We start from the raw sequence: 23,106 nt of genomic DNA, 5'->3' as shown, positions 1-23,106 counted from the left end.
ATTTGGTTACATTTGAGCGCTCTCAGAGTTACGGAGGATTTTACTGTATACGTTCTAGCAGGGCCTGCAGATGCCAACGTACAGTGACAGAAAACAAAACACATGGCAAGCAATGAATAATTAAAATATGTGCAAAAAAATATGCATTTAGAAAGACACACACACACACACACACACACACACACACACACACACACACACACACACACACACACACACACACACACACACACACACACAGACACGCGTGCATCAAGTCTACAGGATACTGCTGGGGGAATTGAGTCAAGTGCATGCACGCACAGAAGGAGGCCATGTCTCTCCTCCTTGGCTGTCACGAATGTAGGTCTGCCAAACTGAACAACAGAATAGGAAAAATAATAGGGATCCATGCATGAAAAGTGTTACGTAAGGTTTAGGTTCCTCATAAGTCGGTCCACAGGCGCCAATTTAAATTGCATCAGTTCTTCTGATGTAAATGTGTATAGCCTTCAACTCCCTGAGAGCTTTTAGCCATTTATTTTGATTAGGGCTGTATTTATAAGATAAGTCCCATAAGTAAGTCGCCCGGGAAGTTGTGTTGGCGAGGATTGTGTTGGGGGTAAGTCAAACAGACTGTGTTCGGGGAAGTAAAAGAAAAATACTTCACAAAATTAAGTCTGTTTCATGGTTATAAACTCAGACGATATCTGCTTGTCAATTAATTAAGCACATTCAGGGTATACGTGCTCTCTCTTTTCATTGGTCGTGTTCGTCTCTCCGCGGACAAATACCCCCAGGTCCCTGCAGTGCTCAGTGGATGCCTAATCCGTAAAACGCATCGGCAGCTGCTGGATAGAAGAGAGACCCAATCAAATGCAGGTTTTCTCGGGGCCCGGCTCTGCTTTCATGTGCCGCCTAATTTTTAACCCATTTAGGCCTGACGTAGAAATTAAAAAAAAATGTCTTCTAAATCCTGACAGTTTTCTGAAACACCTATGTTTCTGTATCAGTGGTGCTCAATATTTCATGCCTGAAGAAGGTCCGGAGGGACCGAAACGTTGCATTAAAAAAAGAAATACTCTTGTACTGAGCAAATATACAGCATTCTATTCCTTTCATTTATGTTAAGGACCCCAAAAATTATATGTAATTGGCCCATCTGAAAATATGTTATTCCAGGAACCCCTCAGAAGCAAAGATTTGAGTTAAAAACGTTCGCTCTGTAAGAATATATACAAAGATTTGTGCCGCATTTTCACGATTAAAAAAATAAATAGCAGACCTACAAGCTCATAGCGCGGCACTCGGTGCCGCGCTATGAGCTTGTAGATCTGCTATTTTTCAATCGCTAAAGTATAACATAATGCTTTAAAACACAAAGGGGTTCCCGTTCTGAATTGGTTAAGGAGCACTACAACAGGCTGCTCGAAGGCTTTCACCGTGTTGGCACACCACTCTTGGACACAGAGAATTATGTGAGAATGAAAAGGCAGGTAGACTGAACAGGGAGTGCAGCCTCAATTGTCATGCCCTCATAGCCCTACACTCTCAAAAAAAACCATTGGTGCTTCAGCGGTTCTTCAGTTGTCCTTTGTTTCGGTTGTGGTGCTACTGTATAGCACCTCACCTCAGTAGTTCTTTGGGATGGTTGTGGTGCCTCAGCAGTTCTTGAATGTTTTTTTTGGGGGGAGGTGGTTGAGGTGCTATTTACTTTTGGACTGTACTGTACATACCACCATGCAATACAAGAATTGTGAGAAAAATCTTGGGATCCACATGGGAATGGTGTGGCTCCAATGTGGCAGTGTTGTTTTTGGCAGCACATTTTGATTTTAGTTTTAATCATAGTCTCTTGAATAGTTTTTTATTTAGTTTTAGTCACCTGGAATGTCTTTGTGTTAGTCTAGTTTTAGTCGACTACGATTTTAGTCGACTAAATCTACGGTTGATTTAGTCGAACAAAATGTTTTGGCGGGCCTTGATGGCCTTCATGGCGTCGTAATGACTGATTTTACACTCGCTGAAAATAGCTGATCTACAAGTCCACAATGGGCCGCAGCACGAAGCGTTGTGACTTTGTAGATCTGCTATTTTCAGCATGCAACTAATTGTAAAATGACTTATACTGGATCTCTTCCACGGGAGGCATACTATGATCCGACGGAGCATTGGTTCGAAGGAGCATTGGTCCGAGGTGCGCTGGGGGTCGGGAGAGGGTTGGGGTTAGGTTTAGGTGTGCTGCCCCGGGGGAGGTTAGGGTTAGGGTGAGGGTTTGAGGTAGGTTGTCGTTCGGACCAATGCTCCGTCGGACCAAACACATGAACCCCTCTTCCACTAGCGCCTTCCTAACATTTTAGTCTAGTTTTTATTTGTTGACGAAATTGTCAATGTATTTAGTCTTAGTTTTAGTCATCATAGCTTAGTTTTAATTTCGCTTTTAGTTTCCATTTTGTTTTCGTCAGTGGAAGAAGGTAGTCTACGAACATTTTTCGTCTTAGTTTTAGTCAACGAAATCAACACTGCAATGTGGACTTCACATGGCCAGTCTGTGATGTCAGTCATCTATCACCTAAATGATATTGACTTATATAATGTAAGATTAAATAACATAATAAAAGTGTAGCAAGTTTTAGTGGGTGTAAGCAGCATAGATACAACATTTGGCACTGATTTGTCCAGTTGTGTGCGAGATCAGATCCAGACACATGGCAGCGGTGGCCGAACGGATTGCGGAGCGGTCTTGATACCGGAAGGTCGCCAGTTCGAATCAGCGGTCCGACACGTTAAAATTACCACCGCTGAAGTGCCCTTGAACAAGGCATTGAACCACTACGATGAAATGTTCTATGAGCAGGGCCTGGCTGGAAACAAGTTCTTGAGCTTAGCCCAGATACCCTGGGTAAATATAGTAATCATTTCATTTAATTTCATTTAATTTCATTTAATTTCATGCACAGACACAGTCAGAGACACATCCAGACCCTTTCATAGACAGTCAGAGAGAGACACACCCAGACCCTTTCATACACAGTCAGAGACACACCCAGACCCTTTCAAAGACGTATAGCCGCTTGCAGAGATATGCCGTAACATGTTCTGTTGTCTAAGGAAGAAGTACATGTGCTGTTGGTCTTCCTTAAAAATAGCATCACATTGGTCCCAGGATAGTTTCTGATCTATAATAAGACCACGGTATTTATACTCCGTCATGCATCTCCTCTCCTATGATCCTAGATGGAGTGGGTGGTGGAGCATTGTGTCTAAAATCAGCTCTTTGGTCTTTGTTGATACTGTGGATGTGGGTGCGTTGTGCACTGAAAGCGCTGGTGTGCTTCCTGGCATTGCCATTCGAACATTGTGTGTGCTGCACCCTAGGTGCACTGAGTGCACTGCATTGACCAACCGTACTTAGAAGCAGAGTCGTCCAGTGCGTTGACTCCTTAGAGTATATATGAAACTATTTGTGCTGAGTTTATATATATTATATACGGTACACACATGTATATAAATGGCGTCGCACCAGCTGACAAAGTAATTTTACTGGCCCATGTTTGACTGCATCCCACTCTGACCACAGCGCTGTCATCTGCAAACCTAATTATACGATGTCAGGCTATCTGCTATGACAACAGTCTGTATAAAATACAGTATATAACAAAGGTGACATCACACTGCTCTGTGGTTCATTTTTCTTTTAGGTTTTATGACCTCAATTACACCCAAAAAACCTGAACTTTGAACATTAACCCATTTTGACCTGGGAGCGATTCTACAAATGCCTTCTAAGTCCTAACAGTTTTCTGAAAAAGCTATGTTTCTATGTCAGTCGTTCTTCGATTTTTCAAAAATAGCAGACCTACAAGCTCGTAGATTTGCTATTTTTCAATAGCTAAAGCATAACATAATGCTAACACCAAAAGGGGTTCCCGCCCAAAATGGGTTAAGTGGATTTTCTGTGGTGTGGAGTTTTCTCTGGGGGTTGGAAGCCTTTTGAGCTGCAATGAAAACAGGCAAAACAGTGAAAACAGTGACATCTGCTGGCCAAGCCCATTGACATATTTGGGATTTGCAGGTTGTGACATCACAAACAGCACGGAAATCAGAGCACGTTTTTGAGCCAGAAAACCCCAGACCACAGAAGATCTACTGAATGTTAAATGTTCAGGTTTTTTGGGTGCAATTGCAGGTTTCAGAAAACCTAAAAGAATTAAGAAAAATTACAAAAACGTATTTTTGAATGTCACAATCCCTTTAATGCATCGATCTCCGACATGATGTTGCCTACTCTTTGAGATCTGCCTATAAGGACATACAAATCCATGGGATCAGCTTTGAGTACAATCCAACCTGTTATTTCAGTCTATCAGACAGAATTAGGGGGTGGATTGTATTAAAAGCAATCCGCAAAGGGAACTTGTCCATGTGTTTCAATCAGCTGTCGCTCTTGCTGAGCGATAAGCAAATTGTAGTGGGTCCTGGACCTTCTTATGTACATGAGTTGATAATGCAGGTTTTGACAATCCCCTCAAGTGATTTAACGGTCGATTAGGTAGGGCTTGTACTATTGTTAGGAGAGGATGGATTAGGGACTATGGGCAGTGGGACTACGGTTGATGCTTTCCACAATCGGGACCACCTGGGTATCTATCCTGTGAGTGTTAAGAAAGACAATTCCACTCAGTTGGGTTGAGTAGTGATTTAGTGAAGTAAACTAAGCTACTTGCCATCAACCGACTATTTACAGACTATTTACAGATTTTCCATATATGGCATATGCCGTATGTTCTCAAATATGTCGAAGTATTGGAATGTTTAACCCATTTTTACCTGAGATCAGATTCTAAAAATGTCTTCTACATCCTGACAGTTTTCTGAAAAAGCTATGTTTCTATGTCAGTGGTTCTTCAATTTTTCAAAAATAGCAGACCTACAAGCTCGTAGCGCGCCACTCGGTGGCGCGCTATGAGCTTGTAGATCTGCTATTTTTCAATAGCTAAAGCATAACATAATGCTAACACCAAAAGGGGTTCCCGCCCAAAATGTTTTCTTCTTTAAATGTCGTTCCAAATCCCAGCAGTGACCATCTCTTGCCACAGAGGGATGTTGTCTCCATCCCCTCTCTCTCGTAGTCATTCATTCAGTTTGCCAGGTAGAAGACAGGCACACCCTTTAATCTGAATAGAGGTCCAATTTTCTCGCTCCCTTTACCACATAAATCCCTTTTCTGGTCATGTCATAATATGCCGCTGTGAACTTATGCAAACATTCAATGTAAATAGCAAATCTAAATGTGCATAACGCATCACTGTGCGAGCTTGTAGATCGGCTATTTTTGGCAAAGAGATTTGGTGTAGACTAGAGGAAAAAAAGACAGGGCTAAGTACAGACCCCTGGGGGACCATGGCCTATATAGTAAATACTTTTTTTAGTGGTTTTTTAAGTTTTTTTTTGCCATTGTCTTTATGCCAGCTCATCCAGCCCTAGCATTACACTGATTCTGCATATTGTCCTTCTACTGGCATTTGGCCTTGTACATCTCCTTGTTTACCATCCTCTGTATCTCTTTCCTAGCCCGCAGACTTCCGGAAGCAAACCACATAATGTTTTCCTCATTTAGTACCTCCTTTACCCCTCGTAGTCAACCGCAGCTCGTTATTTGGGTACTCTTCTGATCTTTGTTGGAATAACTGCACCCACACATAAGTCTACTGTACTGTATAGTATATAACCTGATACAACTTCTGTCATCTCGTTTATACGGGCAGAAGAATCCACAAAGACATGACTTTGCTTTGCTTTGCTTACTCCCCATGATGTGCACTGAAGTACCCTTTCAGAGTGTCAACAATATCCCACTCCTGGATCCTCTTTCTCATAGGCTTCTCCCTCTTCAGAACATAGAGATGATGTAGTCTACAGATGGTCTGAGAAGGACTGTACTGTATACTGTGGTCTGAGTCACCCAGTGGGGCCTTGTGAATGGATGAAGCCATAATCTAAGTTAATGGGTTTGTACTAGGGATGCCGCCGATTAATCGATTTTCCGATGAATCATCGGAGTCTCCGAAATCGATATATATAATATATAATATTTCATAATCTTCATAAAACAAATGTTTTAGCCAAAGTATAGGCTAATAAGTAAGGCTGCATAATATATCGAACATGTACCTTCATCAGAGTGGAGAATATAAGTATAAATCAAGTTGAGCAAAGCCACTCTTCTCTGCCCCTCTCTCTAACAGACACAGTTAACGATCACTTGTTAAGTGCCTGCCAGACAGACAATCAGATGAAATGAAGGCAGTTGTAGAGTAGAGTGTAGACTAGTGAACTGAACGTTTTCTGTTTATATCAAGTACTTCATACCAGCCCCTTATGAAACTACTTCTCCCCAAATCCAAATGGATTTCATTTTCCATCCTGAATGGCAGTAACTAGCATACAATGAGAACTGAGAAGTTTTATCTGATATTGATAAAAAAAAAAAATCGATTATTAATCGGCACAGCTGTCGATTATTCGATTTGGCTGATGGTCACTTTCTGGCATCCCTAGTTTGTACTGAGAATAGTAACAGTAGACCATGTCTTTTTGATATGGTATATCATCGTTAAACCATCATCATCTGGGAAGACTTCATCAAATTCTTGGGTAATATGTTTGGCTGCCAGTATCAGTATTTGTTTTTGGATTGATACATATAGGCCTAAACAATAGTGTGAAATATTTGTGGGAACAGTGCACATGGGGAACATACTTTAGGAGGGGTGTAGGGACATTGATAATGATTAAATATCAGGGGTACAGTACAGTACAGATCTTCTTCCTCACCACTATTGTTATTTGCACCACCTGTCATTTATCATGACGCACACCTCCTTTGCCTGTAGATTCAGGCAAGGAGGGGGTCCATGTGTGTGAGTCAGAGTCTGGCAGTCTTGTTAAGCCAGGTTTCAGAATAGGCGAGAACACAAACTTCCCTGTATATTTAATAAAGTGTATATTTACAATACATGGCTCTTTAGCAAAAGAAAAGACAATAAGCAAAGTTGAATGTCAAACCTGAACTAAGCAAACCTAACTAATAAAGCAAACCTTTCCAAAGGGAGACTTAACAGAACGGTTTTCAAACAGTATCATGAAGTTTCACAGTTAGTAAGTAAGTCACATAGTAGCGGCGGGTCGGAGGAAGACCATAGTGATGTTCCTCGACCAGCTGTCAGACACAGACTGACAGAATATGTAGGACTCTGTGCATCCATGGCCACTGGGTGTCACATGACCGGCAGCCAATAAGGAAGACAGGGGTTGATCAGACCCCTGGCCAAAGCCGGCCCCCCGCTGATGTCACTGACAAGGCAATTATACACAGTCAATCCGACCTGGAGTGGAACAAGAACACATACACAATAGAAGGTGCTCTCTATTCTAGTACATGGTTCATAGCAAGTCTACTTAGATGTGTGTGTATATATATACAGTATATATTAAGAGATATCAAAGATAGGTCTATATATATACTATAACAATACCAACCTCATATAAATATATAATATTAACCAATAAATATATTTATATTACATCATATCACTCATAATAACTAATACTCAAAACTAATCACTAACACACGCACGACCACAGTCGTCGTGACACCCCCTAAGCTTTTGTCGCACCCCCTCCCTTCTTTCTTCTTTTCCTCTTGTGTCCGTCATGAAAAGATTTCCTTGTAATCTCCGCAGGCACATTTGCGTCATGCTGATTCCAATCACTTGCGTAGGTGCTACAGTATATTGCTGGAGGAAGTCTCTGCTATAGCATATGTGTGAATACAATTTGCCAATTTGCCTGGTTCACTTGCAACGTTGATTGCAAACCAGTGTTGTTTTTGGCAGCAAATTTCTATTCTAGCTTTAGTCATTAGTCTCTTGAATAGTTTTCATTTAGTTTTAGTCACATTTTAGTCCCCGGAATGTTTTAGAGTTACTCTAGTCGACTGAATTTACAGTTGATTTAGTCGATTACATTTTATTTTGGCGGGCCTTGATGCTGTCGTAATGACTGTATTTTTCACTTGCTGAAAATCGCCGATCTACAAGCCCGCAAAGCGACGCGTTGTGTGCTTGTAGATCGGCTATTTCCAGCATGCAACCAAGTGTAAAATGACTTCTGGATCTCTTGTCCATTAGTCCCTAACATTTTTGTCTAGTTTGTATTTGTTGACGAAATTGTCAGTATATTTAGTCTTAGTTTTAGTTATCATAGCTTAGTTTTCATTTAGTTTCCATTTAGTTTTCGTCAGTGGAAAAAGGTAGTCGACGAACATTTTTCGCCTTAGTTTTAGTCAACAAAATCAACACTGTTGCGAACAGAATGCACATCTTCTGCAGAGTAGCTTCCACAACCCTGGATGCCAGGAAATAGTTAATAGTTGCTGTAAACCCTTCAATGTCAAAATTGCATTTGTTATTTTGTCCTGTGAATTTGTCAGAATAAATGGAATTAAATCAAAGTTAGACTTTGGTTACATCATCATTTCAAAAGCTTCTACACATACAGTGTGCATTTCATGAATGTTTTATTTGTTACTTAAGTGCTTTTGGTTATTTTAGCAAGTTCTCTTCACACGACACCAGGCTGTAGGCCTGGATATCAAATGGAGGGAATAAGCACATCCATGAGCAGTACACCCAGCTTGGGGATAAACTTGCTCATCTTCAGATTCTTCTCCTTCATCTTGAATGTACTGTCAACGATCATACAAACAACATTTGTCATTCCTATCTTAGGGGTGTATTTGTTTTTGTTTATTTATTTATTATGAAACTGTTGTCTAAATCAGTGATGCTTTGCTTGTGGATTATATGTTTTCAGTGTGTCTTTCACACTTTCACTTCTTGTTACTCCCCCCCCCCCCACACACACACCCCACACCCCCCAAACTTAAAACATATTGTTTTTAAAGAATTGTATAGGACAAGGATAGGCAAAAAATAAGCATTATGCTTCCAGTTCGGTCATGAATTTGTGTCTGATTTTGATGGACATTTACATTTCTGTTTCATGTTCTTGTTGTAAGTCCACACAAGTGTATTTTATTATTATTATTATTTTGATTTGTAAACAAGGACCAAAATAAACCATTCATTCATTCATTCATTCAAAAAAAGAAGAAAGAGAGAGAGAAAGAAAGAAAGAAAGAGAAAGAAAGAAACTTGTGACATGCGATGTCACCGTTTATCTTGAACTCATATCTATAATCTTTTTTTCTTTCTCTCTTCGGAGATGGTGAGTCACATTTCCATTTGTTAATGCCTTTCGCTCAAATAATCAAGATTTGAGTCTGGCTCCCAGTGGAAGAGAACACAACGGCATGCAATGTGCACTAAATCATCAAACAAGACCTATATTCCCCTTTCTCCCCACACGTGTGGAAATCATGTCCTCTATCTATAGCATTATGTATGCCCCAGAAAGAATTCATACTTTCCACTAATATACACATTACACTATACACTGTATAGTGTAATGTGTACAGTACAGTACAGTATACAGTATACTGCATACACACTATGCTGCTAAAACAAATTAAGGGAACACTTCAATCATACTGTACATTAGATTTTGATGAAATAATTATTCAAGTTGAAAATGTTTACTGATTACACACTAACACATTAAAATACGTGGATGTACAGTACTCAAGAAAGACACAGGAGCGCAAAGCACCAAATAGCAGGCCAAATGTATTAGAGAATCAGGATAACTGGTGACGATGGAGTGCTCGTCTGAGGATGCCTTAAAACCTACATTTATGTTATTCAATATATTACTTTAGTGCAAAATATAGGCTTTTCTAAACCAAGCCCTGTTTAAAAAATGGTGCCATGTGCCATGTTATTGTATTTTGTGAATTAACTATAGTCTACAGTTTAACCCATTGATTCTCAGACATTTTAATTTCAAGGACCCTCAAATTAAATGGATAGAAATAAGCTTAGGCCATTTCATTATGATTTTCATCTCTGGACTGGGACCCCAGTCTCCATCCATCCATCTTCAACCGCTTATCCGTAGTCGGGTCGCGGGGGCAACAGCTCCACCAGAGTGTTCCAGACTTCTCTCTCCAGAGCAACATTAGTGACTTCCTCCTGGGGGACCCCAGTCTACATGGCCAAAAGCCAGTATTAATTTAACTCAAAGTGTAGGCTAGGCCTACAAATGCTCACATCACATCATATACTAAATGCATTAGAAAACAAAAAACATTAAAAAAAAAATGTATATCTGCTTTCTGTCATTCTGTCCATTTCCACAACAATATACAGGAAAACATGGCATATTTTGGACATAGTTCGAATGGTGATGAATCATGATTAATTCATTTTGAAGCTGTGATTAATCTGATTAAATGTTTTAATCATTTGACAGCCCTAATACAGTACCGTAATTTCCGGACTATAAGCCGCACCTGAATATAAGCCGCACCAGCTAAATTTAGGGGAAAAAAACTAATGTGTACATATACAAGCCGCACTGGACTATAAGCCGCAGGTGTTTTAGTGTTTTAAGGTCCCCTAGTGGCCGTTAGCTGTAAAATTCCATAGATTAGCTGCACCGTTGTATAGGCCGCAGGGTTCAAAGCATGGGAAAAAAGTAGCGGCTTATAGTCCGGAAATTACGGTATATATATATATCTAGCAGGCCTTGGTCCGTAAAGAGTCTCCTACAGTACAACGCCGATCATCAAATTATTGGCTCAGGAGCAGGAATGTGACAAAAACAAAACTCCATGAACTCAAGGCTTCAGGGGGTGTGTGATCGATAGGAAATAGGTATTTTTCGGGGTGAACCAGTCCTTTAAACCAGAACACTGGTGTACAGCAGCATCCACCAGGGTTGTCTTTCATCTGTAAACTGTCTAACACTGAAACAAATGGGCTCCCCATACCCCCTGACAGCATGAAAGCCACATGTACTGTATGTTGTAACATCAGGTGTGCATTTTCTTTACTGTCCACTGAGACTTGCACATGAGGACTATTCCCTGCAGCCCCCCTGCCCATCTCTCGCACGCACGCACGCACGCACGCACGCACGCACGCACGCACGTGCACACACGCGCACGCACGCACACACAGAGGTATGCATTAATGTAGGAGATAGCCAAGGTCTTTCAGCGTATGGATCTTTGACCTTGTTTTCTCTCCCTCTCTCTTTCCATTACATGTCCGTAGATCAAAGGCATACACGGGGAATCACACAGACTCATAGATGAAGACCACATCAATGCAGCCAAGAGCGGTAAGATATTATACCTCGTCCCCGCCGCACGCTGAGCCCCTAGGCACCCCCTCACTGTTCCTCCTCCTACTCATCATGCTTCACCTGTGTGGCTACTATAATGCCTGACGTGCAATTTTTGAATTCCAGGATCACACTTGATTCAAAATGCATCTCTGCTGTTGTGAGCCAGGCTGTCCAGCGTTGTGTGGCTGTGGCTCAAATGTATTACGATTCAAGTGTGATTATTTATTTCACAAAATAGGTTGGAACAGACAAAATGAAAGCCTGGGTATCGAGGCTAGTTGGAACATTGTCTGCCATTGACATCCCTGGACATCATACCAAATCCAACACTTGCCTGCATGGCGTGTTTTCAGTGATTACGCTAGAGGGCGCTCTTTGCCAACTTTATGAATGAGGCTAGTTTGCTAGGATACGGAACTGGAAATGAACCGTAAGTGAAAACTCTGTCTCCGTCTGCCTCCGTATTATCAGATTTAGGTGGCGCTATTATGCCAGCAAAGATATTATTGGACATGTATTATTTTTTTGATGTTCTTTTTTAGACTATACAAAAATATTGTACATACTGTAGACTGCTTGGTAGGCTATTGGACTGCAAGTCTTCTTGTGCAGAGGCTCAATCAGACTGTCTGGTAATGGTACTAGGCCAATTCATGGACAAGAATGACATTAAGTTGCAGACATGCTTGAATTGGATAGGACTTGGTATTCACTGCCAGTTCTGCCATCATTTGCCCACTGGAGCACCCAATGTAATACTTCTGTGAGTGTCCCCATTATGCAAGTAAATAAAATAACATTCAATATATATTGTGGGTTAATAGGCCTACATTATATGTATACATATACGCGCACATGAGCGTGCGCGTATATGCGCGAGTGTATGCATGTTTGTGTGGCGTAGCGCTCCACTAGTCAAAAGGAATCCCCTTATCCCCACTGCTTAAGTGTGGGGATAACGCGGACACTGGGCGCAATGTCACAGCGCTTGTTACCATTGGTCCTTGACTGAAATGATCTTTATTTGGACGACCCGATCAAAGTTGTACTTGGATACAGTTAACTGCTACATATGATGACAGAAACCATCACAGACATTAATTCATTGCGTCTGCGCTCACCACCGGTACAATACCAATTCTTGCCATCCTGAGCAGCACCCAAGCACTGTGCGCAGAGATATCCACAGCGCTTTTGACTTGCCCACAGTTAGTTTACCTGGGCTTGGTGCTTGTCTCTTTGACTGAAAATAAACCCAAAATTATGATGAAAATAGCTGATCGACAAGCTCACAACGCACCATAGCGCTGGGGTTTGTTTAAGTGGTTAATCTCATGTCTGGGAAGTTAAACAATGATTAATAATAACAACATCAAAACAGATGCGATTCTGAATGGCTTGTAAAACAGGAAGGACATTTTGTGATGCTGAACTGGAAACAGAAAATCATAGTCATCCTGTGTAACTTTTTCAATGAAGAAAATAATCTTTCACTGGTATATTTTGAACAATAACCATTCCAATGTTGGCAGAGAAGAGAATAATATTCTCTTCTCTTATAGCGCCCAGATTACATTAGACTTATTGACACTGGGTGAAAAAATGTGTTTGGTCCCCAACACTCGGCGACAAAACCACACATGAATGGAAATCTATATGTATGGATTTTAAAGTTAATCCATAGTGTTTCTGACAAAGTAATCTCCCAAGAACAGATTCTGTGCTGCGCTACCCAATCCGTCAGCAAGGCCATTCAGAATGTGTATGCACTGTTGATAGTGGGAATGAAAACACAGGCACACCACAGGAAGTGGAGGGCTGAGGGCGGGCCAAATGGGCCAACATCCTGTTATACACATTCTACTGGGGCCTGCCCATAGAGTATAAAGAAGGATAGAGACCCCCCCCGCTATTCATGTCAGTGGAAGTTGCTCAGTGGCGTTTTCAAGCACCCGGAAGAACCGTCTCAGAACGTCTACTTCCGCATTTGACCACCACATTTTGGTGGTCAAATGCGGAAGTGCAACAGAGCGCTCAATGTTAAAGCCCAGCTGCATAGGGTTTCCTCGTGATGAATCCACGGGTCCACCTGTAGTCCCTCCTCTTACCACTAGGGCCCAGTGCTTCAACGTTGAAGAGCCTCACTGGCCCCTTGGGCCTGCCCCCATCTGCAAATTAAAAGGAAACAAACAGCAGAGGGTGCTGTTTTTTCTTTTTTTTGCCGATGGGTTCCCAGATTGCTCACAAAGAGGTTGTTGATTTCTAAATGATCCTTGGCGCGAGCAGGACCCTGAAGAAGCAATTCCGTTTTGTTTTGAACTGAATTCTGGGAATCAGTGTTGTTTTTGGCAGCAGTTTTAGTCACATTTTAGTCACTTGGAATGTCTTAGCGTTAGTCTAGTTTTAGTCGACTAAAACTACAGTTGATTTAGTCGAACAAAATGTATTTTGGCGGGCCTTGATGCCGTCGTAATGACTGATTTTTTCACTTGCTGAAAATAGCCGATCTACAAGCTCACAACGTGTCGCGCTGCGACGTATAGTTTTTATTTGTTGACTAAATTGTCAGCATATTTAGTCTTAGTTTTAGTCACCATAGCTTAGTTTTCATGTAGTTTCCATTTAGTTTTCGTCAGTGGAAAAAGGTAGTCAACGAACATTTTTCGTCTTAGTCGACGAAATCAACTGACAATGGCAGTTACCAGTGATGGCAGTTACCAGTGGTGGCAGTTACCAGTGATGGCAGTTACCAGTGGTGGCAGTTACCAGTGATGGCAGTTACCAGTGGTGGCAGTTACCAGTGATGGCAGTTACCAGTGATGGCAGTTACCAGTGATGGCAGTTACCAGTGGTGGCAGTTACCAGTGATGGCAGTTACCAGTGGTGGCAGTTACCAGTGATGGCAGTTACCAGTGGTGGCAGTTACCAGTGGTGGCAGTTACCAGTGATGGCAGTTACCAGTGGTGGCAGTTACCAGTGGTGGCAGTTACCAGTGGTGGCAGTTACCAGTGGTGGCAGTTACCAGTGGTGGCAGTTACCAGTGATGGCAGTTACCAGTGGTGGCAGTTACCAGTGGTGACGTCAAAATATGTGTACCATAATGAATGTTACACAAACATAGTGTGACTTTAATGGGACACTTCACCCCTTTTGCAGCCAGATCTTATTTTAACTCATCCATCGCCACTAGGGGGCGCCAAAAGGCCCTGACCGCCACCATATATCTTTTATTTTATTTTATATATTTTTATTTTTTTCAAAAAAGTTTTTTTTACCATGTTATAAAACACGAAAAACACGTCCTTGGCGCTCCAGGACACAAAAAGAAGTTAAATAAGTCCTTGGCGATGGATGAGTTCATTATGTTTGGGAGACAAGAAACACTTTCCTGGGGTTTTTATGTGGGTAATGTGTGCTTTTAGATATTTTAAAGTGTCCATGATGTCATGGACACTGGGCTCACTTACTTCCTGGACTACATTGTCTCAGTAAGATAGCCCTTTGGAGCAGTGCATCAAAGCATTATGGGAATTGTAGTCCAGGAAGGAAGTGAGTGTCCATGACATCATGGACACTTTGAAATACTAAAATATCTAAAAAACACATATTACCCACATAAAAACCCCAGGAAAGTGTTTCTTGTCTCCCGGCCAAACATCATTAAAATAAGATCTGGTTGCAAAAAGGATGAAGTGTCCTTTTAAGACTTTAGAACATATTTTAATGTGACTCGTTACTAAAGATGTTTAGTAACGAACTAGTCGGAGGAGGTCAATATTGTTATGAATCAGTTCCTCACCAGACATTGTTGCATCGGGTACACACTATAATTTGCCTTATACTGTACTTTAGCATTTATAAAGCACAATATTTGTGCCAATGTTCATTTTAAGAACACACTAACACAGTCATGACATACAGTACATGCAAACTTTTTCATAATCATATACTCCGTTTGTATCTACGATACAACCACAAAGCGAATTATCCCGACCCTGATGCCTCATGTGGTATAAAAGGTTGCAAAAGAATGAAGCAGCTCCAACTCTGGCTGCAACACAACAAACTAGACGAATGCAAGATCGCAGTTGTTATAGTGCAGTCGCAGTTGTTCTAGTGGGCCTGGGGAGCTGCCTGCCTCGGTCATAGTAATTCAAAACTAAATCTAAGAGAGAACACACTAACTCTAGACGTGTTGTGTGCCTCTAAGAGAGAACACACTAACTCTAGACGTGTTGTGTGCCTCTAAGAGAGAACACACTAACTCTAGACGTGTTGTGTGCCTGGCACTGTTTTGTTTTCAAGGTGATCCCGGTTAGTTTACTCCCCACCCCACCAACATATCGCTGCTGTCGGCCACAAACCTTGCAGACAGCAGGTCCCCATATTTCAAAATGTTATGTTTTTCGTAAGTTAACCAATTTTGACCTGAAATCAGATTCTAAAAATGTCTTCTACATCCTGACAGTTTTCTGAAAAAGCTATGTTTCTATGTCAGTCGTTCTTCGATTTTTCAAAAATAGCAGACCTACAAGCTCGTAGCGCGCCACTTGGTGGCGCGCTATGAGCTTGTAGATCTGCTATTTTTCAATAGCTAAAGCATAACATAATGCAAAAGGGGTTCCCGCCCAAAATGGGTTAATGCCCTACCTTATCATACAGTGTGAGTGTCGCACCGAACTAGTGAACATATAGCCCATCTACAAGCTCACAATGCGTCATGATGCAACGCATTGTGAGCTCTTATAGATCGGCTATTTTCACTAGTTTTATAGGCTTTTAAAATAATAATATAAAAGGAAGGGTTTTTGACATACAAGGTTTCCACCCGACAGCAACGGTATGCTCCTTGCTCAGCCGCCGTTAGAAGCCAGGCCCCCGGTATTTATGGCCAACATAAAAATGTGTATATTCCCCGTCAGCCCGTTTCCTGGATTTACGACACATCTGACAAACACACTGAATTAAAAAAAAAAACAGCGTGCAATTTGTATAGGAGTTTAGAGCCTGTCTGTTGTGCCTGCTCCCCGGCGGATTCTGCTATTTGTACACGTGTGCATGTGCGCACGGGTTTGGCTTTGTGAATGATGTGTGTGTGCTGTGCTCGCACGCACATGTGTCTCCCCATCTACGCCTGCCTCTCGTTGCACGCCACGGCTATGTCTGTCTATCTATGTGTGTGTTCGTGTATGTCAGTATGTCTAACTGCGTGCGTGTATCTCGGAGTGTGTGTGTGTGTGTGTGTGTGTGTGTACGTGTGAGCAGAAGTGTGCATGCTGAGCCCGCCTGCTCTGCAACACCAGCAACAGATAACAGATGGTCCCCCTGCATTAGAAGTGTTTTATTTCCCCGCGGAAGCCAGATATGTCAAAAATAAGCATGTGCAACATTAGTCATTTGGAATATTCATGCCCCTGCCGTCCGCGCCGGCTGCCTTTTTGCAGCCAAAATATACCACCAGCCCAATTCTCCTAAGGAAGTGAGGGGAATGAAGGGAAAAAAGAGCCTTCCTCAGCTGAACTTATGGAGGTAGAGGCTCTACGCTTACAGCACATGTGACTGTAATGGAAAGATCCTTTTTTTGTCCTTTATCGGACACTTAAGCATGGCAAGGCTCATTATTGAAAAGGAGGGATGCACCTCACAAATTAATCTGGAATGTTTATGTTTCTGAAACGCACACACTCATCCATACTGACCTCATCCACTGGACAAGTGGACATAACAAGCCACTATACACACACACAGCTACTCAAAACTGGTGGTCTCATATCAGCTCTCATCTCTAGTACCTCCTCTTCTTCTCCTCTCACATCCCCCCCACCCCCCCACCCCTCATCTCTTAACCCATTCTAGGCGGGAACCCCTTTTGGTGTTTTAACTAAGCATTATGTTATACTTTAGCTATTGAAAAATAGCAGATCTACAAGCTCATAGCCCGCCACCGAGTGGCGCGCTATGAACTTGTAGGTCTGCTATTTTTTTTAAATCGTAAAAATGCGGCACAAATCTTTGAATATATATTCTTTCAGAGCGAACGTTTTTTTTTTATTTCGACGTCAGGCCAAAATGGGTTAAACCATCAGCTCCTTGCAGTCCCCCCCGCACCCCCCCCCCACCATTGTCCCTCCTGTTGCGCGCGGCTGTCATCCTTGTCCTTGGCGGCGGACATGAGCATGCATCATTATCAGCCCTGAATTAACCATCCGACAGAGACTGCGAGTCCAGGCCCCTGCCGGGGGGCCAACACTGATGGGTTGTTGCTGCTTTTTTTCGTCCTCCATCCCTGAAAACGTATGCATTCTGAGCGGCACTTTCACGCTTTGCTACAGTCCCCCGATAATCAGGGTTAATGCGAAGCAGCATGTGTGAATGTTGTGGAAAGAAAATAAAAGGCCAAAGAAAAAAAAGATGAAAACATTGTGGTTGGAAAAAATAACATGCCGGCATCAGCGCGCACTGCTTATCACACAAATGCAATATAATTTATACGGGAATATGCAAATCCAAGAATCACTCTCACCTTGTTTACCGAAGGGACCTGCTGATTCAGGGTGTGAAAGAAGGGGGAAAGAGAGGCTGTGAGGAACCGTGCAGAGCAAACAAGCCTACATGCACATGCCAAACCCACTGTGGTGCTTTCCTTTATGTGACAGAAAAGGACGGCGTCTATGGTAGAGCAATGCCTTGACCATTTCAACACTACAGCAACAGCCTTATTCATTCTCGCAAGACTGCATTGTTGTCATAAATGGCGTGGACTCAGTAAGTATAGGTTGCCTACGTGTATTAGTCTGGGGGCCAATACAGAACAGTGCTTCAGAAATGACTTTTGCGTAGATGTTTGTGTAGAAGCTGACAACCTATTTTTTTGGTTAGAAGGGACCCATAGAAGAAGTTTTAGGGTGGTTGTTATGTTGAATTTCTTTTCTGGTGACCTTTAGAAGCCCTTTTTGAATGCTCATTTCATGCTATAGTCAAAATCCAATTATTATTCTTTACTTTGAAATGCATTTTTTTTGTATTTTATATTAAGGACATAAAAATAACAATGTGGACAGTTATTTTGAATGTTATTGCAATAGATTTGCAAATATTATGGTAAAAGTTACATTTCAGGCATCTTTAGAGGCGTTTTTGTCGATATGTTTTGAGTATACAAATTGCACAATGCAAAACATACATCTCACTAAAATGGATAACATACAGCAGGTCTAACACAAGACTGAAGATAATAACATTCACATCCATCTACAGTAGATAAACAATAAAACAATACACTGAATATAACATGGCAACACTCAATAATAATGTGTCTAACTGTACCTGGGTAATATTGTAACAGTAATGGGAATATTATATGTAATCAGTAAATAAGAACCACTCTGCAGTCTGGTAAGGTCAAATTTGAAAACAAATAATATGTATATAATAACAGTAAAATGTATGTAAGAGATGCCTTAGAGATGGTTGTTGGAAGTCACTGTGTGAACCCATCAGTATAATCCCTGTGAGGTTTCCCCAATTCTCTTACTAAAGCCATTCCATCAATGATAGTGCATGTTTTCACATTAGAAGAACTGAGCTCTGTCTCCTTTGAACCGTCTTGTAGTATGCTTTCTAACTCAGCTTTGTTGGTTGGTCTGAGCATCGCATTGGTTTTGGCAAGTAACAGGGGGACTGCACACAGTTCCTTTTGTAGAAGCTCATCCATGTTGACCTCTCTGCCACTCTCCATTGAGACAATGATGCAGCGGAAAATATCCCTGTCTGGCTTCACACACTTGGGTTTTTCAAACTTGGCACTGTAGAGGCTTGAGTAAGTGGAAGTCGTGGAAGTCAGTGTTCTTTGTGACCAGGCTTTTTTCTTGCCGGACTCGTTTCCAAGCATTTCCAAGGTCCTTCAGTATATCTTCTGAAGCAACATCACAAGTTGTCAGAGTCACTAGATTGTCCTGTTGGAAGACATGGTATCTTTGGAACTGTTCAACAAGTTGAATGACATCAGAATGATCTTTATATTCTTGATGGAAGACAGTCTTTGTGGGTGTCTTCATCATCCTCATCATCATGTGTCAGTCCAAACAATGATCTGGTATCGTCTGCCAAGGTTTCATGTTCATTGTATGTGATGGACCAACGGTGATGACTATCAGCCCTCCAGCAACCTTTCCAGTTTTGTTTATATGCTCAAGGCGAAGGTCAAAAGGAACTTCATTGAAGCTGTGTTTAGTCTCCTTAGCTACAAGAGCACCATCTAGGAAGCCCTGGTAGACCTCTGGTACTGTCTGTGCCAGGAGTTCCATGTCTGGTATTCAGCACCCCATCTTATGGCTCTTGATCATAAGCAGCAAACCTTATGACATAACCTCTGACATGCAAAGCTTCCAATCACCACAGCTCAGTGCCTGTGTGAATACCAGGAGAATAGAATCAGCTACCCTCCATCCCACCCAAAGAAAATAATATTCATCACTTTAGCCAGCATCAACTAATATTAGCTTTCTACTTGCATTACATTACAACATTAGCAGTACCATTACCATTTGCACATTTGCTAAACAGCAGCTAAATCTGATTTTACCAGTTTTAAGTATACAATGATAAAATTACATAAAAATCATTTTCAGAGATGCCAACCAGGCTAGAACACATGGCAAGGGGTTAAAGATCAATACTGGATATGTTGTTTGCTTCTACCCAGAGGTTTTAGCAAATGTCTTAATATCAGCTTCGGCCCCCAGACTATATAAGGAAAAGCCTACCTTGTTTACAAATGGTTCTGTCAAATTGCATGGTAAAAGCATTGTGAGCATAATCCCATGAGGACTGGATCTATACTGAATGTAGTTCTCACTGTAACCTAAAGGCCATCTAAACGAGCGTCTTTGCTTGCCAGACATCAGATTATGTCTCTCATGCTTATATTAACATATAAGCAGCTTGATTTAACCCTACCTACCCTACCCAGGATTTTAACCTGGGTCTCTTGTGCAAGTGCTGACATCTCTACTGGGAGATTTTATGCTTTCAGCTTCATGCAATACCTCTTATAAACCAGTAGTGGTCCTACAGTACGTGACCACTGGATCATCATTCATATTTCTCAGTTGAAGAGCAGGTACAGTAGACCAACTACAGTAGTTATTTTAGTTATATTGAATTAACATACTGTTCTGTGACCCAGAACAATAACCGGCCACAACAGCTAGGGCAATTGAGCTCCACTCTGTTGGCGCAGCGGGTTGTGAGTCAGCTTGTCCACTGGGGCGTCGGGATTTGATCCCAGCTCAGTGCACGAATCTCTACACCGGTGTCAAAAGTGTGTAAGGTGGTAGTCCTCATATGAAGGACGTGAAGGATGGGAGGATGGGAGGGATAAGACGTGGATAAGACGTGAAATGCAGAGATGCGCTCTGGTCCCTCCCCGGCTCTGAACAATACCCGGCTGCAACAACTCTGCCAATCAAGCTCTGCTCCATTAGCACAGCGGGTTGTGACTTGCGAGTCAGGTTGCCGAGTGGGAAAGCAGGGTTCGATCCCATCTCGGTGCACGAATAGCTATAGTACTCTACCGCACGGTAGGGCATTCACTTCTAGTAATTTTTCTAGTTGACTAGTTGCCTAGTTTACTAGTCGACTAGGTTGTTTAACTACCTATTTTTTATTTTTTTTTATAAATATTTGTACATTTAAAAACTGTGTACATTAGTGTCTTTAACTATAATCTACCTGATCTTGAGGCCTACAAAATCAGGGAAAAAAAATATATTTATTTCTTATCAACTAGTCAACTAGTACCAACACGGTCGACTAGTGGATTTACTAGTCGACTAGTAAACTAGTCGACTAGTAAACTAGTCGACTAGTTGCTTAATGCCCTACCGCACGGATTGGTTAAAATAACGTTTTATTCACAAGAAATGAATGGATTGCAGCTTTTAATAAGTAGCTCAGGTATTACAATAGCCAGTGAGCATCTGAGAAAATCAAACACATAGCACTCTTTGTCATCAGTTCCTCTTCTCACTTTACTTTTCTCTCTCGTTCCCCCGTTGTTGTTCCCCCGTTGTTGATGCACCGTCTAGCGGCTTGCAACATGTGGAGAGATGTAGGGGCGTCCTCACATGCCAGTCAGCTGCCACTACAGCTGCTGTAGCGATACCGTCTCAGCTACTTAATTAGTTAATTGGCGATAGCTGTAGCCAAGCCCCGCTGCCATTCTCATGTTTGGACATCGTCCACGCCTTTGTGTTCTTTGCTTTTGCCAGAATGTTTATCGTCTCTATCGGACATAACCCTTGTCCAAAACTGTTACTTTTCAGGAAATGTGGAAAAATAACCTTTATATCCAGTGTAGTTATGATTTAGTCCCAATCTCTTTTTAATGCTTTTCACTGGTTAAATATGTATTAAGCCCACAGACAGACTTAAACACACAGGATATTGGCATGCCCATATATGGGCATATCGGTTCGATCGGCGGTTCTGGACAACCGCATAATCCCGAACTACTTTGACGGCGGGCGCCGGGCGCCGACTTTGAAGTCGGGGAGATGACTCACATCCTTTTATCTTGTGAGATAAAGGAATGGCTGTCATTTGTAGTGCACATTGTCATCAAGGAACAGAGGAACACAGTGTAGCAGATTTAAGCGAGTAGGTGTCTCAAATGTCAGCACACAAAGTTTTTTTTGTTATTTTGTTTTTGTTAGATTGTGCTCGGTAACAAGAGACACATGCTTTCCAAAGGGGGATCACAAAGGGGTAGTGAGTACAATAATACAGAATATTATGCGGCAAGAAGTGTGAATACACCATTGTGCAACTCTCAGCTCTTACGGCTGCACATGCGTGGGTCCTTGAGGTATACTGTTATTTAGCCCATTTTGGGCGGGAACCCCTTTTGGTGTTAGCATTATGTTATGCTTTAGCTATTGAAAAATAGCAGATCTACATGCTCATAGCGCGCCACCGAGTGGCGCGCTATGAGCTTGTAGGTCTGCTATTTTTTCAAAATCGAAGAACGGCTGACATAGAAACAGCTTTTTCAGAAAACTGTCAGGATGTAGAAGACATTTTTAGAATCTGATCTCAGGTTAAAATGGGTTAGACCGAGGTGAAGCCGAGCCACCGGCGAGATGAGAAGCTGATGAATGTGTCCTATATTTACTAACTAAGAATTGCACTGCATGTGTCGCGTGTATCAAGTTCCGTTTTTTTTTGCTTTATCTTCTCCCAGGTTCGTAAAGCAGGTGTGAGATGCACCCGATTTCTCGATTCCCTGCTGAGATCCCAATTAGTGCTGTAGTATTGTTTTCTCAGCAAAAGTGTGTGTGTGTGTGTGTGTGTGTGTGTGTGTGTGTGTGTGTGTGTGTGTGTGTGTGTGTGTGTGTGTGTGTGTGTGTGTGTGTGTGTGTGTGTGTGTGTGTGTGTGTGTGTGTGTGTGTGTGTGTGTGTGTGTGTGTGTGTTATTTTCTTGCTGGTGGGTCCCTACAGATAGCGAGGGTCCACGGAAGACAACAATTATCCCGTCTACAATAATCTCTAAGGCCACACAAAGGAGAGCCAAGCTCAGAAAATTGATCCTTCCAGGCTGTATACTGCGTGGATGAGCATTGTGGGGAGGGGGGGGGGGGGGGGGTGTGTGTGTGTGACTGAGTGACTGAGTGAGTGAATGTACAACTGTACATGTTTAGGTACAGTAGGAAATGGGGTGTCAGTGTTGAATTGGAAAAACTTTAGTTGTGTCTTTGGTAAAGAATACAATCAGCTTTGTGGTTGTAATTGGCATTACGTTGTATATATAAAGCA

At 41.9% G+C, this 23,106-nt stretch overlaps 1 protein-coding gene across 3 annotated transcripts in view; it reads left to right on the top strand.

Moving 5' to 3' along the window:
* LOC306914465 (glucosidase 2 subunit beta-like) overlaps positions 1 to 23,106 on the top strand; it is a 227,131-nt gene that overhangs the window by 88,351 nt on the left and 115,674 nt on the right. For all 3 annotated transcript variants that reach the window (XM_079491499.1, XM_079491498.1, XM_079491500.1), the window contains exon 10: positions 11,220 to 11,286. In XM_079491499.1, the coding sequence (XP_079347625.1) occupies positions 11,220 to 11,286 (67 nt within the window). The remainder of the gene's footprint in view (positions 1 to 11,219; positions 11,287 to 23,106) is intronic.

This window comes from Electrona antarctica, assembly GCF_951216825.1.
Source record: "Electrona antarctica genome assembly, chromosome: 21".
Taxonomy (NCBI): Eukaryota; Metazoa; Chordata; class Actinopteri; order Myctophiformes; family Myctophidae; genus Electrona; species Electrona antarctica.
This window is presented reverse-complemented; position numbering and strand designations above follow the sequence as displayed.